Source organism: Herpailurus yagouaroundi, unplaced genomic scaffold (assembly GCF_014898765.1).
Source record: "Herpailurus yagouaroundi ecotype Mexico unplaced genomic scaffold, PumYag 28, whole genome shotgun sequence".
NCBI classification, from domain to species: Eukaryota; Metazoa; Chordata; class Mammalia; order Carnivora; family Felidae; genus Herpailurus; species Herpailurus yagouaroundi.
Window position 1 is genome coordinate 34,084,663 of NW_024412376.1, and position 14,948 is coordinate 34,099,610.

At 36.2% G+C, this 14,948-nt stretch overlaps 1 protein-coding gene across 3 annotated transcripts in view; it reads right to left on the reverse strand.

Moving 5' to 3' along the window:
* The window catches only part of GUCY1B1 (guanylate cyclase 1 soluble subunit beta 1), a 47,488-nt gene that overhangs the window by 17,115 nt on the left and 15,425 nt on the right, over nucleotides 1-14,948 (reverse strand). For 2 of the 3 annotated variants that reach the window (XM_040471677.1, XM_040471672.1), the window contains exons 3-4: nucleotides 12,476-12,576; nucleotides 10,878-10,996 (exon numbers count right to left, since the gene is read on the reverse strand). In XM_040471677.1, coding sequence (XP_040327611.1) covers nucleotides 10,878-10,996; nucleotides 12,476-12,576 — 220 coding nt within the window. The remainder of the gene's footprint in view (nucleotides 1-10,877; nucleotides 10,997-12,475; nucleotides 12,577-14,948) is intronic. The other variant, XM_040471687.1, reaches the window with a different exon arrangement.

Genomic DNA, 14,948 nt, shown 5'->3' on the forward strand with positions numbered 1-14,948 from the left:
AGAGTGGCTTTTGACGCATAAATATGAGAGCCAATAACTCAGACTTAAAGAGTGGGGTCCAAAGACTTCAAAGTGAAGAAAAGCCCTCAACTAGGTCGTGAAAGATTGACATTCTGATTCAGATAAATGTTTCAACAGTCTTCTTGATTGGGTGAATCTGGTTTATATTTTAATTGTCTTCATGCCAAGTGATTTTTGTTTTCTTTCTAAAAATTACACCGCTTATAATCGACTCAGGCCAGCTCTTGACAAAAATTTCAGTTCGTCCTGTTTGCCTCTAGAGGTTGCTATTGCCATATAAAAGGAAATGAATATGGCAAACCCTGAGTATTGAACAGTTCATGTAAACGACAAGCCGCTGAAGGCCTAAAACTGTTTTATTTGGTTGAGTAGTACGAGGTTCTTCCTATAGTTTTCCTCATGAAAATTCTTCCCGAAAAGGGAAGGCACAAAGACTGTCTGACATAAAGAGCCCTTCTACTACTACTTGTGTTGCAAAAAATGTGACAGAAAATCTGGTGAGAAGAAAAATCACCAGAAAAAGCTTGATACTTATTTCCATTTCTCTCAAAGTAAAAATTGAGCTATTTGCTGTGTTTATAGGAAACATCCTAACGTAATCAGCCCTAACATACTGATTTGAAAGAAAAAAAGAAAAGTGGAGTCCAACAAGAACTTGAAAATATGTATCTTAATTTTTTTCAAACTGTCCTCTACAAAATGTTTAAATATATCATAAAGCAAGGCCAATATCATTTTCATACTCACCTATTTTCCATCTTGTGTCATATTGTGCCATTAGCACATTTCTATATGCAGCTAAACAGATGACATGAGGCAGTAACAACTGGCACCATTACTGTGAAGCAGCACCATTGATGCTAACCAAGGTCAGAGACTGGCCAGGATAGCCCAAGCCCGGTTTCCCATGAGTCACACAAAGACAGGCACTGCGCCTTAAATGCGGGCCCATTTTCAGGTGCCTGGGTGGGGAGCACAGTCGTTTAAGCTTCTGACTTTGTCTCAGGTCATGATCTCGCGGTTCATGAATTCGAGCCCCCCATTGGGCTCTGTGCTGACAGCTCAGAGCCTGGAGCCTGCTTCAGATTCTGTGTCTCCCTCTCTCTCTGCCCCTCCCCTGCTCACACTCTGTCTCTCTCTATTTTTCTCTCTCAAAAATAAATAAATGTTAATTTTTTTTAATGTGGACCCATTCTAATTTAAATAAAAATACTTATAATACTAAGGTATTAGAATTGGTAATAAAATCGTGTTTAAGTTTGTCACTCCAAAGCAAGAGGGACACTAAAGCACATCAAGTCAGAATGTTCATCTTTGAAGTTTTTGTGGTAACCAGCTCTCCAGAGATTTACTGTTTTATTGAATTTGTTATTAATTAAATGGACAAGTAAAGTGCTTTCCCGGAGCATAAAAAATTTAACACCACTTAATGTAATATTGATTTTCTTTAGATTGTATCTAACATAAAAAATACTCTTGAGATTTCTTTGGTTACAGCTTTCCTTACTTGGTTTTATTCTCTCAAAATTAAAGTGATGACCGCAGCCTGTTATATTAGAAATAGAACTCATGTTTAAAAATTAAATTGATTTCATTTGAGTATATTTATATTGCTAAAAATGTGCCTTATTTGTAGTTAGATTGTACTTATTTGCAGCAACCTCAAAGGCCACAAAAAACATTCTCAAAAAAGCCAAGGGAAAACCATGCCCACTTTGTCTAATATTATCTATATAAAGCTAATTATTCATCCACATGGCTGTAGCAATGTATTCTAGAGAACAAGAGTTTCATATTAAAACTGGTATCCTATTTTATTTCTAAATGTACCCATGGGAGTAGGATTACAAAAAAAGACCTGAATGACCAATTACAAAGAAGTATATACATAAAAGAGACATAAAAAATATATATAGATACACATATTTCAGCACAGTGGATTCCCAGGAAACAATAAAGCAAACCTCAAATATGCTTTGACTTCATTCTTCTTAGCTTTACAATGTTAGAAAACAAAAAAGGGATAGGGAGCAGGTCCATTCATCTATTTTCCCTCAAGAGGCCAAAAAGGTTGGTCAGCTTTTCTGAATTCACTTCCTAATGTTCTGATATCATTTTACTGCTTTTTCTACAAGCAAAATGAATATACTTTTTCTACTCAGGAATTCTGCTATCCATAAGTCCAATCCATCATGTCACCTAGCATTTATTATTTACAGAAGAAAAATTAGTGCTCTCATCCTGGAAAACTGTGCTGGAGTTCTGGATTCAGTACAATCCACAGATTTAGGAAACAAATGAGTATTTATTATTCCTTTGAGAAATACTTTGAAGTTCCATATTTTCAAAGATCTTGGAATGGTTCAAAATAAATGCAAGTTGTCTCTATAATATGCACAGTAAAAATAACTTCATACATAATTACAGAGACAAAGTTTCCAGGAATTAACTACCTCATTTCCCGCCTTCCTTGGCATCTAATGAAAAATCTCTAAATGATCCACATAAGTGGGTGGAGTAAGTCCTTTCCTTGAAAGTTTTAAGAGAGATTTTTCAGTCTCCAAGTAGCCTCTTCCTAGAGAAGGTGGAAAAGGGAGTTGCCTGTGTTATTTGAGAACATTACTGAAGTGTAGAATGGGAAGAAATCTTAAAAAGCAGTCATTTCAAACCTCTCTTTTTTTAAGGAAGGAAAATGAGATAAAGTATCTCCATTGATTTTGCTTCTTACACTTCTGAGAAACACGACCAACACCATTTGTTACAAACAGCCTGTAATTTGCAACAAATTTTGTCGAGTTTGATAAGGAATAAGTCATTTTAGAATTTGAACATAAAAAAATTCAAACAAGCAGGCTCTAAATAAAGTGGAAAACTCAACCCCGTATAATGGGAAGAACCAAGGTTGGGGTGTGAACAGCATGAGATCAGAACAAGTAAAAAGTTAACACTTTTAATGATATTCTTCCTGCCTCTTGGTGCTACTTCCTGCTATGTAGCCTTCCAACTGGAAAGACACAGAGAATCTTTTTAAAAAGAAATAATGTAAGGGTCTATTTAAAAAGAAATTAGGGGTGCCTGGGTGGCTCAGTCGGTTAAACGCCTGACTTCGGTTCAGGTCATGATCTCACAGTTTGTGGGTTCAAGCCCCGTGTCAGGCTCTCTGCTGTCAATGCAAAGCCTGCTTCAGGTCCTCGGTCTCCCTCACTCTACTCCTCCTCCAACCTCTCTCTGTCTCTCAAAAATAAACATTAAAAAAATTGTTATCAGAGTCACTAAAATTATTTCACTGGTAATATTTTTAAAACTACATATAATTATCACTACCATCCTCTCAAGAGAAATATTTCAATTAAAGAAAAAAAGACAAATAGTCATAAAATTACCTGCCTAAATTGTTCACTTATTCTACTGTTTTTAAATTCATGTTTAAAAAAAAATCCTGGTTATTTTGTTAAGAAATATACCAATTACTCAAAGAGAAAAAATATTTTACAATTCTAAAATACTCATCTTCCCTTACTTGTCAATTTTAAAATTATAGTTTAAAGAAATTGGCATTTTAGATGTTGAGAAAAAGTTCCTTTTGAAATTCAAAAGTTAAAAATAAAATGAATGGTGCATTTTTGTCTAAGAAATATTGTAAATAATTTAGGGAAGTATTAGAATTTCACAGCTGTTCAGGAAAATCCTCAGATTTCCCAAAATAGCATTTTGCACAAACATTGAAGAATTTTAGATCTGTCATCAATCCCAGATTGCTCCTGGTGGGCTGGCCAAAGCACAGCGTTGTGCTTTAAAAGCCAAAACCTTGAGCCAACATGAATTTGAGGAAAATCCCATCGCAGCCTGAACAGAGGTGCTTGTAGAGGAACATTCACATATATGAACCGAATGAATGAGTGAAACTGCCACCATACCAAAATTAGGGAAGGAACCAGTGTTTCCAGAAGACAATAACAGAATATGTGTTTGATATTCAACTGAGATTCTGATGCCTATTTAAGCAAGCTCACAATTTCAATCATGGCTAACCTTTAAGATGGCAAATTGCTCACTGATTAATTTATTAATTAATGAAATTAATTAATTTCAATAATCAACCCTGGCAGCTTCCCATGCTCATTGCAATTTCATTTTACCTCTGTAAAATTATTAGGGAGGTAAAGAATATATAATGTATGTAATCATAATGTAACACCACTGAGAATGAATTGGTAGCCGTGCTATAGATTGACTTGGGTTTCATTCCCCAAGGCTATCTATATATTATCCTTATCAAACATGGCCTATTCAAAGCTCTTGACTCATCCATTAATATGTATATAAGTGTACATATATGTAGTAACGAAAATAAAAAGTAATTTTTTTTATGTACACATAAAAAATAAAGAGGCAAACAATATGCAGAGTGCTGTCCCAATTATGCATTCCTGCATGTCAAAGCACCCCAAACCGATTGGCTTGAAACAATAATATATCTCTCACGGTTCTGCCAATTTTCTGGACTCAGGAAGTCCTTGGGTTGGAGTCAGATGAAGTTGGCGATGGTGTCATCATAATACTCTACCAGGCTGTTTTCCCAGGATACATCACTCAAAAGACTGACAGCGGTTGTTGGCCCTTTGCTGGGAGTTCAGCTCGCGCTCCTGACAACCTACACGTGACCTCTCCATGTAGCTTGGGCTTCTCATTTCATGCTGCTGGGGTCCTGGAGGGAGCATCCTAAGAGCAACTATTCCAAGACACTCAGGTGCAAACTTAAAGACTTCTTATGAACAAGCTTAGGAAGTATCAAAATACCGCCATGTTCGGGGCGCCTGGGTGGCGCAGTCGGTTAAGCGTCCGACTTCAGCCAGGTCACGATCTCGCGGTCCGTGAGTTCGAGCCCCGCGTCGGGCTCTGGGCTGATGGCTCAGAGCCTGGAGCTGTTTCCGATTCTGTGTCTCCCTCTCTCTCTGCCCCTCCCCCGTTCATGCTCTGTCTCTCTCTGTCCCAAAAATAAATAAACGTTGAAAAAAAAAAAATTCAAAATACCGCCATGTTCTATTGGTCAAATAATCACTAAAGCCAACCCAGATTCAAGGTAAGGCAAATTCCACCTCTTGATGGGAGTGACAAAATCATATTGCACAGGAGCATGTGACATAGATATTAATGCAGTGATTTTTGGAAAAATACGATCTACAATAATGCAAACAGGACACTGGAAGTAAGATGAGCATAAATTAAGTGGAAATGCTGTCAAACTGGACGTTCCTTACTAGCTATTTTTTTCTTTTTTTCTTTTTTTTTTAAATGAAGCTTTCAAATCCTACATATCTCCTGTGGTATTTTAATCAATACAGTAGAGGCTTCAAATAGAAATTTACTACAGTAGCAGCATGAAACTACATGTTTTATTCTTAATTTAAGAATAAGAAAATGGCAGAATAGAAGAAAAACTTGCTGATATAAGGTCTTATTTTTAGGACAACATATTCAAATAACATGTATACAATTCAAAATTAAAAATGTCTTCCTGTTTTTGTTCATCTCTTTTTGATAAATCATGTTTCTTTCCATTTACTAAATCACCTAAAGGATAATAATACATTGCAAAGTTTATCTACTTTTATCACTAGTCCACAAATCGATGGTTTCACAGGAGATTTAAAGAAAAACAATTCCAAACTATGTAATGTTTAGAAGTGTAATGTTTCTAAAAAGTTTCTTCTGAAAATGTTTCCTCAGTTGGGGCATCTGGGTGGCTCAGTTGGTTAAGCTTCTAACTCTTGATTTTGGTTCAGGTCACGGTCTCACAGTTGTAGGATTGAACCCCGCTTCAAGCCTCCTGTGGGGCTCAGCACTGACAGTATGGTGCCTGCTTGGGATTCTCTCACTCCCTCTCTCCTCTGCTCCCCCCCGCCCCGACACCTTACACACTGGTGTTCTCTCTCCTCTCTCTCTCTCTCAAAAAAGAAATAATCATTTAAAAATAAATGAAAAACATAAATAAATAAATATTCCCTATACTTAGCCATTTAGTAGTTTTAGACGTTTTTTGTTAAGTCTTGAGGTAGATTAAAAATAAGCATGGTGTAAAAGTTTTAAAATTTAATTTGGAGGCACAAAAGATAAGCAGGGTCACAAATTTGATATTAGTAGCAAAGCCTTTTAAATAAGATCTGTTCGTTATTTAAACTGTTTAAATTGTTAAATTTAAATCATTAAATTGTTTCAATTGACTAATCAAAGGAAAGATAAAATTTACATGAGAAACATTTTTCTGGAACTAAAAGACAGATAATATCTATTCAGTGTGTTCTTAAATATAATATTTCTATAAAGAAGAATTATCCGAATAAAATAGCTTGAGCCAAATACACACACACACACACACACACACACACACACACACACACACAATTCAGAATTAACTAATTCTAACATTCAAAGACTCTCTATTACTCTTAAATACAGAGAACAAACTGAGGGTTGATGGGGGGGTGGGGGAGAGGGGAAAATGGGTGATGGACATTGAGGAGGGCACTTGTTGGGATGAGCACTGGATGTTGTATGTAAGCAATGAATCATGGGAATCTAATCCCGAAGCCAAGAGCACACTGTATACACTGTATGTTAGCCAGCTTGACAATAACCAAACAAAAACAAAAACAAAGACTATTGATTGCTTATTATATGCTGTTCCTGGTACTCAAAACTTTTGAAAATTATTTCAGGAAAAGCAAAAATAGAATATATGTTAAATTCTTAATAATGTGTACAATTGAGAGGCTGAGGACAGACAACTTCCAAGGACATCCTCTTTAGAACCATGATGAATGGTCAGGGCTGCCCAGCCTAAGTCATGGCCAAATGATTTCCCATGTTGTAATTCCAGTAGCTATTATACTGTTGCCTGGGAATTCCAAATGGAGATATTAGGACGATCATTTTATAAGTTTCCATAGATATAAATAATGTAACTTGTATGTTAATTAGTAAACACTAATTTGCCCTGTCCACATGTGATGGACATTTCAAACTATAATTCATCTCTAAATAAAATTATAGAGTCTCCTCAAATCGAGTTTTTTTTATCTTTAATAAAAGAATTAATCTTGAGCTCTTACTGTATTTGCTTCCTATTTTTGTGGAAACAAGCAAACCTTCATTCTTCAATCTTCAAAAATGGTATTTATTCTTTCCCAGATACAAACTGTATCTGTGGAGATACCATCATTAAGAGATTATACATGGTCTCTGGCTCCATGAAGTTTACATTCCAGCCCAACAAACAGGAAATGATAATACAGTCTGAGAAACATGAAAACATGGGAAACAGCAATTGCCCTGAGGCCAGAGATTGGAGAGAGGAGTGGTGTCTTGCTGGACAAGTAGTTTGACCAGCAAGATAAACAGGATTTATTTAGATGAAAAGTATCAGTAACAGTGCTCCAGACAAAGGGAAGAGCAGGTGTAAAAACTCAGAGGATAGAGACAGAAAGATAAAAACAAAGATTCTAAAGGAAATTCTGTTTGGCTAGGCTGGGGGAGAGGAAGAGGAAGGATGGATAGGGGATGTAAGTAGTTTGAATTGCTTTAAGTACTTTCTACATTTTCCAGTGAGTAACTGAAAAGCATTGAAGGGTTTAAGCAAGAAAATAATATAATGACATATATTTGCATTTCAGAAAAACCAGAAGAGTGGAAAAGAGATTGGAAGAGTCTTGAAGGGAGGCCAGGTAACCCATCCAATCTCTAGAGAATGATAGCTCCCACAGAAGGGTAGAGAAAATGAAAAAAAAGTGGTAGAATTCTCAAAATACAGTATTTAAGAAACAGACTCTAAGGATTTGATTACTGATTAAAATCAGGGGGTGAAAGGGGCGCCTGGGTGGCGCAGTCGGTTAAGCGGCCGACTTCAGCCAGGTCACGATCTCGCGGTCCGTGAGTTCGAGCCCCGCGTCAGGCTCTGGGCTGATGGCTCAGAGCCTGGAGCCTGTTTCCGATTCTATGTCTCCCTCTCTCTCTGCTCCTCCCCCGTTCATGCTCTGTCTCTCTCTGTCCCAAAAATAAATAAACGTTGAAAAAAAAAATTTTTTTAAATCAGGGGGTGAAAAAGACAGAAGAGTTTTTAAACTCCATTTATTTTTTAATGTTTATTTATTATTTTGAGAGACAGAAAACATGCAAGCAAGAGAGAGAATCCCAAGCAGGCCCCTTGCTATCAGCCTGATATGGAGCTCGATCCCATGAACTGTGAAATCATGACCCAAGCCAAAAGCAAGATTCGGACACTCAACCAAATGAGCCACCCAGGTGCCCCTAAACTCTCTTTAAAATGAGACCCAGTTTATCTTTCTCTTTGGTGAAGGATTAAAGTCTACAAAAACTAATGTTTTGTTGATTTATGTAACAAAAAATGTAAATTTTTATATGTGAATGAAGATCTGAAGACAATTTATGAAAATCAGTGGCTTTATTTCATAGGATCTTAAAAAAATTTACTGAAATCAGTTGGTTTATTTTATAATCACTTACACAGAATAAAAATATTCATTTAATTTCTATAGAAATAGGCTAATCATAAGATAAATACCTACTTTTAAGAAAAGGAGTATTTTAGTACATTCAATTTGCTGTTAAGATATGCAATTTGAAAAAGAGGAAAAAAAAGAATTAGATAAAAAATATATAATATTGGTGAAAACTTCACAATATTCTAACTTTCTAGTTTCTTCATTTTCACACACTGGGAGACAAAATCATGTGCAACTTAAAGACATGTTAACTAAAGCTGCCTACTGATTTGAGGAAAAGGGACCTAGGCTTCTTTGAAATAATACTGTCCAGTGGAAACAAAAGGCAATTATAGCCACTAAAGCAAGCCACAAATACTAGTCACATGTGTAATGTTCAATTTTATAGCTTTCATGTTTAAAAAAGAAAAAAGAAACAGGCAAAATTAATGTCCGTGATATATTTTATATAACTTTATATACCCAAAATATTATCATTCTAACATGTAATTTATATGAAATATTTATCAGCTATTTTGTGTTCTTTTAGTAATTCTTTTTGCCTTTGAAATCTCCTGAGTATTTTGCACATAGCACATCACATTTCAAATATAGTAGTAGGGGCACCTGGATGGCCCAGTGGGTTAAGCGCCTGACTTTGACTCAGGTCATGACCTCATGGTTCATGGGTTGAGGTCATGGTATCACTGTTATGGGTTTGAGCCCTGCCTTGGGGCTCTGCGCTGACAGCTCATAGCCTGGAGCCTGCTTCTGATTCTGTGTCTCCTTCTCTGCCTGCCTCTCCCCAGCTCACACCTGTGTGTGTGTCTCTCTCAAAAATGAACATTAAAAAAAAACTTCAAATGCATATTAGGCACATGTGGCTAGCGGCTATCCTATTGGATGGTGCAGCGCTAGAACCTGGAGAAACGCACCAATAGGCTGCTTGCTCCCTTCCTGGGCCATTACAAATTTAGCAAAAGGTCAATGAATAAAGGTTAAAAAAAAAATTGCTAAGATCCTTTGGATAGTTGTTTCCTTATGCAGATGTGGCCACTGAGAACAAAAGTTAAAAGTAAGACAGAGGAATCACAAATTGAAACTTTGCTAGTAAGGTGCCAAAAGGCAACAAAAGTATTAAAAAATGGAATTATGTATTCAAAAATCCAAAATCCCAATAAACTTTAAATATCAAACTTTAATCCATTTAAAATAACTCATTTACATACAGCCTTTTAAAGTTTAATTTAAAAATCTCCTGGCAGCGACTTCATTTGGAAGTGGCAGGTTTTTTGGGGTTTTTTTTTGACACCAGTAGTTCTGTAAATCCATGGCAGGGGATTGCAAACCAGTTTCCATCTTGATTTAATGCTGTTTTAAGTTTGTAAGAAAAATGTCACTATGTAAACAGCAGACATTTTGATTAAACACGAAAGTTCTTATTTTGGCTGTTAAATCAATAATGCAGCTGGATTGAAAGTAGTTTACATTCCCTCAAAACTGGGCTTTGGTTCAGCTAGTATTGCACTGACATCATTTTCCAGCAAGATCTGGCTGCCTTCAGCAGCTGGTGTAGAAATATCCTTTACAAACAACCACATAATTTTCAACCTTAACACATTTCAAGAAGAGGGTCTTACAAATTCCTGTGCTTAAAATAGGGCGGTCAATCCAAAAATAGTCTCTCATCTAATGTGTAATTTACTGGTAAAAAATTTTAAGGTAATTTAAACAAGAATAGAAGACAAAGGCCTCTGGGGACATTAGTTCTTTCATTTCACCTGAAACCAACTTTGGAAGAGCGTTCCTACTTTCCTTTCTACAGTAGGCTAATTAATATGTAACTGGGAGCAATGCTTCTCACACTTGTTTTGAAAGCTCCTGAAAGTCACGGTGCTTTCTCCTCAACGTTGAGCCCATGTCGAACTTCACAGATACTGATGTACTATTTAATTATGCTATACAAACTAGGAATGCCTTAAAAGAGAAAATAAGACCACATTATATACATTTAAAACATAAAACCACAATTACCAGTACATACAAACCATTAAAAAGGAGGCAGTGAAACAGATCACAACAGACCATGTTGAGATTTTCAGAGATCATTAATTTACAACTTGAATATTCAAGATCAGCAATCAAAAGTTAAAGAAAAAATATGAAACAAAAATGCTAAAATGTATTCAAGACTACCCAATAACCATAATTTTATATAAATTAGAAAAAGTCACTATGATTCCATTTTGGTAGGAAGACAACTCTCATCTAGTTGGCTGAGCAAAAGTATTCTAAAGCCTCTGCTTAAGAATCCCTAACTCAGAACTTTTAACTACAGGACCTCAAATCGCTTACCTGTAGAAATTCTCTGACATTAGATCCCAGGACACGCAAGATTGTATCATAACCAGATTCTTGACAAAAGACAAAAAACATCTTCCCAAACATTTGGAGGATTTCTCCAGCATTGAGATCTATTTTATAGGTTTGAGAGAACAACAATAAAATATATTATAGCCAGAATATTGTTAGTGGGAAGAATGAAAATAGGTGCGTAATGTAAAGTCAAAACATCCTCAATTTTTGTGCAAGTAGACATAGATTACAAGAGAAAATAATGGCCTGAACAATACAATGAAATCTTTGAAGACAACACATTGACATGTAAGCAGTGTCAATGTGTACTTATATGTAAAATAATCAGTTTCTCAGCTTTCACGAAAAACTACTAAATTAATTTCTAGCTTTTTAAAACAGATATTTAATGTATTAACTTATTTTTTCTGCAAAGTACAGAAGGAAGATCATCAAGAATGCACATGACTTAATACTGTGGTGAAAAATGGTTTTCTTCAGGTAAATACACATATTTAATAAGTTGGTTGCATATAGTGTCCCCCAATATTCTCTTCTTTCTTAATGCTCAATTATTAATATTTCCTAACATCTTCAATTTTTTTCTATAACATCAATTTTAATTGCTATCTCATTAACACAGGAACACAACAATTTATTTAATCAATCTACTCTTATGGAAAACGTAGACTTTTCCAATTTTGTTAATACAAGTAATCCTGAAGTGAAAACATACATAAATCTTAATGCAAATAAACATAATAATTATGAAAAATTCCCAAAGGGTTTGTAGATTTATTTAAGAGACTTTGATTAATGATGCAAAATTATTCTCTACAATGTGTTAATTTACCATCAGATGAAAAATGTGTGCAATTTCCCCTTTATCTCTACTTTTGACTACACTAAACATTTAATTTTTTAAAACTTGCCAAATTTGTATGAAAAACTTATTTCAGATTTTTTTCAGTTTTGATTACTAATGAGGCTGAATATTTTTATTATTAACAATTTACTGTACTTTCTTTGTAATTCTTATATTCTGCAATAGACATTTGCTCTTCTACTCACAGTTGGCAAAGCTAAAAAGCATCTTTTTATTCTACCCAAACTGTAGCCTGGTTGTAAATTAAGCACTGTGTCAATAACTTTGAGAACAACTATTTTTCTTCTGTGAAGCTCTTTTTAAATTTTGTCTACTTTGTATGAGCTTTCCCTGACATAGACCTCAGTTTCTTGTTTCTTTTACCAATAGTTAACAGAATCCATGATCGCAAGAGAGATTTGAGGACAGTTTCCGCATACTACCCTTTTGTAATTACTATGTTGTTGACACCAAAACTAAAGTTATTATTACATTAAGTATAATAATTTTTTTTCCTCCCCCAACAGATGGCTTTCTGTGAGGGGGTGCAGAGAGCTTCTCCATTCTCCAAAGAGCTTGTAAAGGAAAACTAGGACTCAGTGTAGCCTGGGCCTTCCCTCCACCATTGTGCAGTGTACAACCTGCATAACTATACAATGGGATGTTGGTTCGTGTATTCCTTTGGGCTTCTACGTGTAACTTAGACAAAGAAGGAACGTCACATTCAACTTACTGAGGACTTTGCTTGCAGCAGCAACCAAATCGTAAGTTTTAGAATCATCATATATTATTCTGACAAGAAACTGTCCTTCTTCATCTAACTGTGCCTCTTTTCTGGAAAACAAAAACAAGAGACGGGAAAAATGTTGAAATAAAAGAGTAGCTACCACAGTTACAATGATTGCATAAACCATGGTTTTATACCTGAACTAGGATATTTTTGGCAAGTTTGTTGAAATCAATGTCATTTGCCTAAAAGTCTAGTGCTCAAGAAGGGATTATTTCACATTCCCCTCCTCAAATTAAAATGATACATTTAAGCATATTTTAGCAAGACTTACATGTATATAGTAATGCCCAATGCAACACCTGATAGTAAACAGAATCAAGAAATAAGTTTTGGTTTAACAAATGGTTGGCAAATATTTGTTGAGTCCCTATATGTACCAGGAATTGTTCCAGGGATTAGGGATAGAACCTTTAGCAAGTCAAACAAAAATACATGACCTCTTGCAACATATGCATTCTAGGAGGGGAGACAGACAGGAATAAAACTAATACGTAACATATAATGGCAAGTAGTGTGAAGAAAAATAAAGACAGGTCGGGGGGAGGGAGCTTGAGTACAAAAGCCAGGAAGCCTCACTGAGATACTGGCAATTGAGCAGAGTCTGAAGAAACTTTGGGACTGAGCCACCGAGCAAGGTGGGGCAGGCTAGGCAGGAGCAGTCTGGGTGTCTGAGGACCAGCAGAGCCCAGCGTGCCTGGAACAGAGGTGGGGGGCAGAGTAGCTGTAAGAGAATGAGTCAGAGTGGTAACAAGGAGGCCAGGTGGACATTTACTTGAAAGAGATGGATAATTCTGGCCCTTGTGATACGAGCAGTGAGACAAACTGATGTAGGTTAAAGGACTTAATCGTGCTGCTGCATTGAGACCAGACCAGAAGGGTCTAGGACAAAGTGAGGAGACCAGCTAGGAGGCAACTGTCAAAACCCAGGCGAGAAAGGCTGGTAACTTGATTCAGAGTGGAAGCAGTGAATAGAGGAAGTGGTCGAGATGAAATATATTCTGCAGGCAAATCCAACATGATCTACGGATGGATTGGATCCAGGGTGTGAGAGAAGGGCAGGGCACACAGATGACACCGAGGTTGTAGCCTGAGAAACTGGAAGGGTGTTGTCACCAACAGGAAACTGGGAAAGGCCAGGCCGTTGGAGGCGGACTGGAGGGGTGTGGGTGAGGGGAGGTAAGATCAAGAGTTATGTTTTAAACACGTTTGAGGTGCCAAGTGGACTGATAAAATCTGCTAACAGATCCTTAGCTTATTACATGCAGTAGCTCAAAATATATAGAGTATTCATTCATTTTTAATAGTTGTCATATATAAATACATTTATTTTGATAGGATTTGGATTATTTTCTCAAACACATGTCCAAAGGAGAAATCTATTATTCACAACATTGCCAGCTGTAGAAGAGAGCTGACAAGTTTGCAGATATCTTTTCCAATGCTAAATTCACAAAAATACGTGGAGCTTGGGTATCAATCTGACTCCCAATCCAATTCCTCTAAATCCCTGTGTGCTTCCAGAAGAATGCAAGACCAACTAGCCACTGTCATCAGGGGAACATGAAACACTGTAGGGCAAATAGCTCCTTTTGAAACGCTGCCAAGGCAGGCCACGGTGCCTTCTCTCTCTCTCTGGAAGCTGCTGTAATCTGTATCACAGCTGCTGTTCATGGTTGGAATACCAGTGTCTGCTCAGGGGAAAAGCTCCAAATGGTGGCATGTCTTAGGTCCAGGTGGGATGTAGCTATTCTTAAAAAGTACCCTGTGTTCTTCATAGTATACTACCTGTTTCCTTGCAGTTATGCCTAACAGTGCATGTAAAAGACAAAACGAAACAAGAGAGCCTGATTTCGGTAGGTATGAAAATCTGACTTTCAGAGCCTGGAATTCACCAGCTGAATAAACGTGGACAAATCACACAAAGCACATGAGTATTAAACCCTCACTTTTTAAAAACAAGAGCAATAATATAACCCAACACCTACACTGTAAGAGACATAGTACGCAGAAGTATGTTCTAAGTTGTTGAGGAGTCTGTGTGTATATATATACACACACATTATAATATTATATATATATATATACACATACACACATATATATACACATTATTATATATATACACATATACATATATACACACATTATTATACATACATATTATATATATATATATAATTAATGACAATAGGGCTTCTTATGTCTACATATTCAAAAAATTACACAGCTGTACATAAGATGTGGAAATCTTCCTTTTACTGAACATGCACAGCTATTAAATAAAAGAAACACATGTTCCAAACCGTAAGTGTTTTTAATACCAGAAGTCAGTGAAATATCCCCAAATTATGAAGATACAATGTACAAACACTGACTTACCTTTTGATAAATGCTATTATGTGTCTTGCACATTATA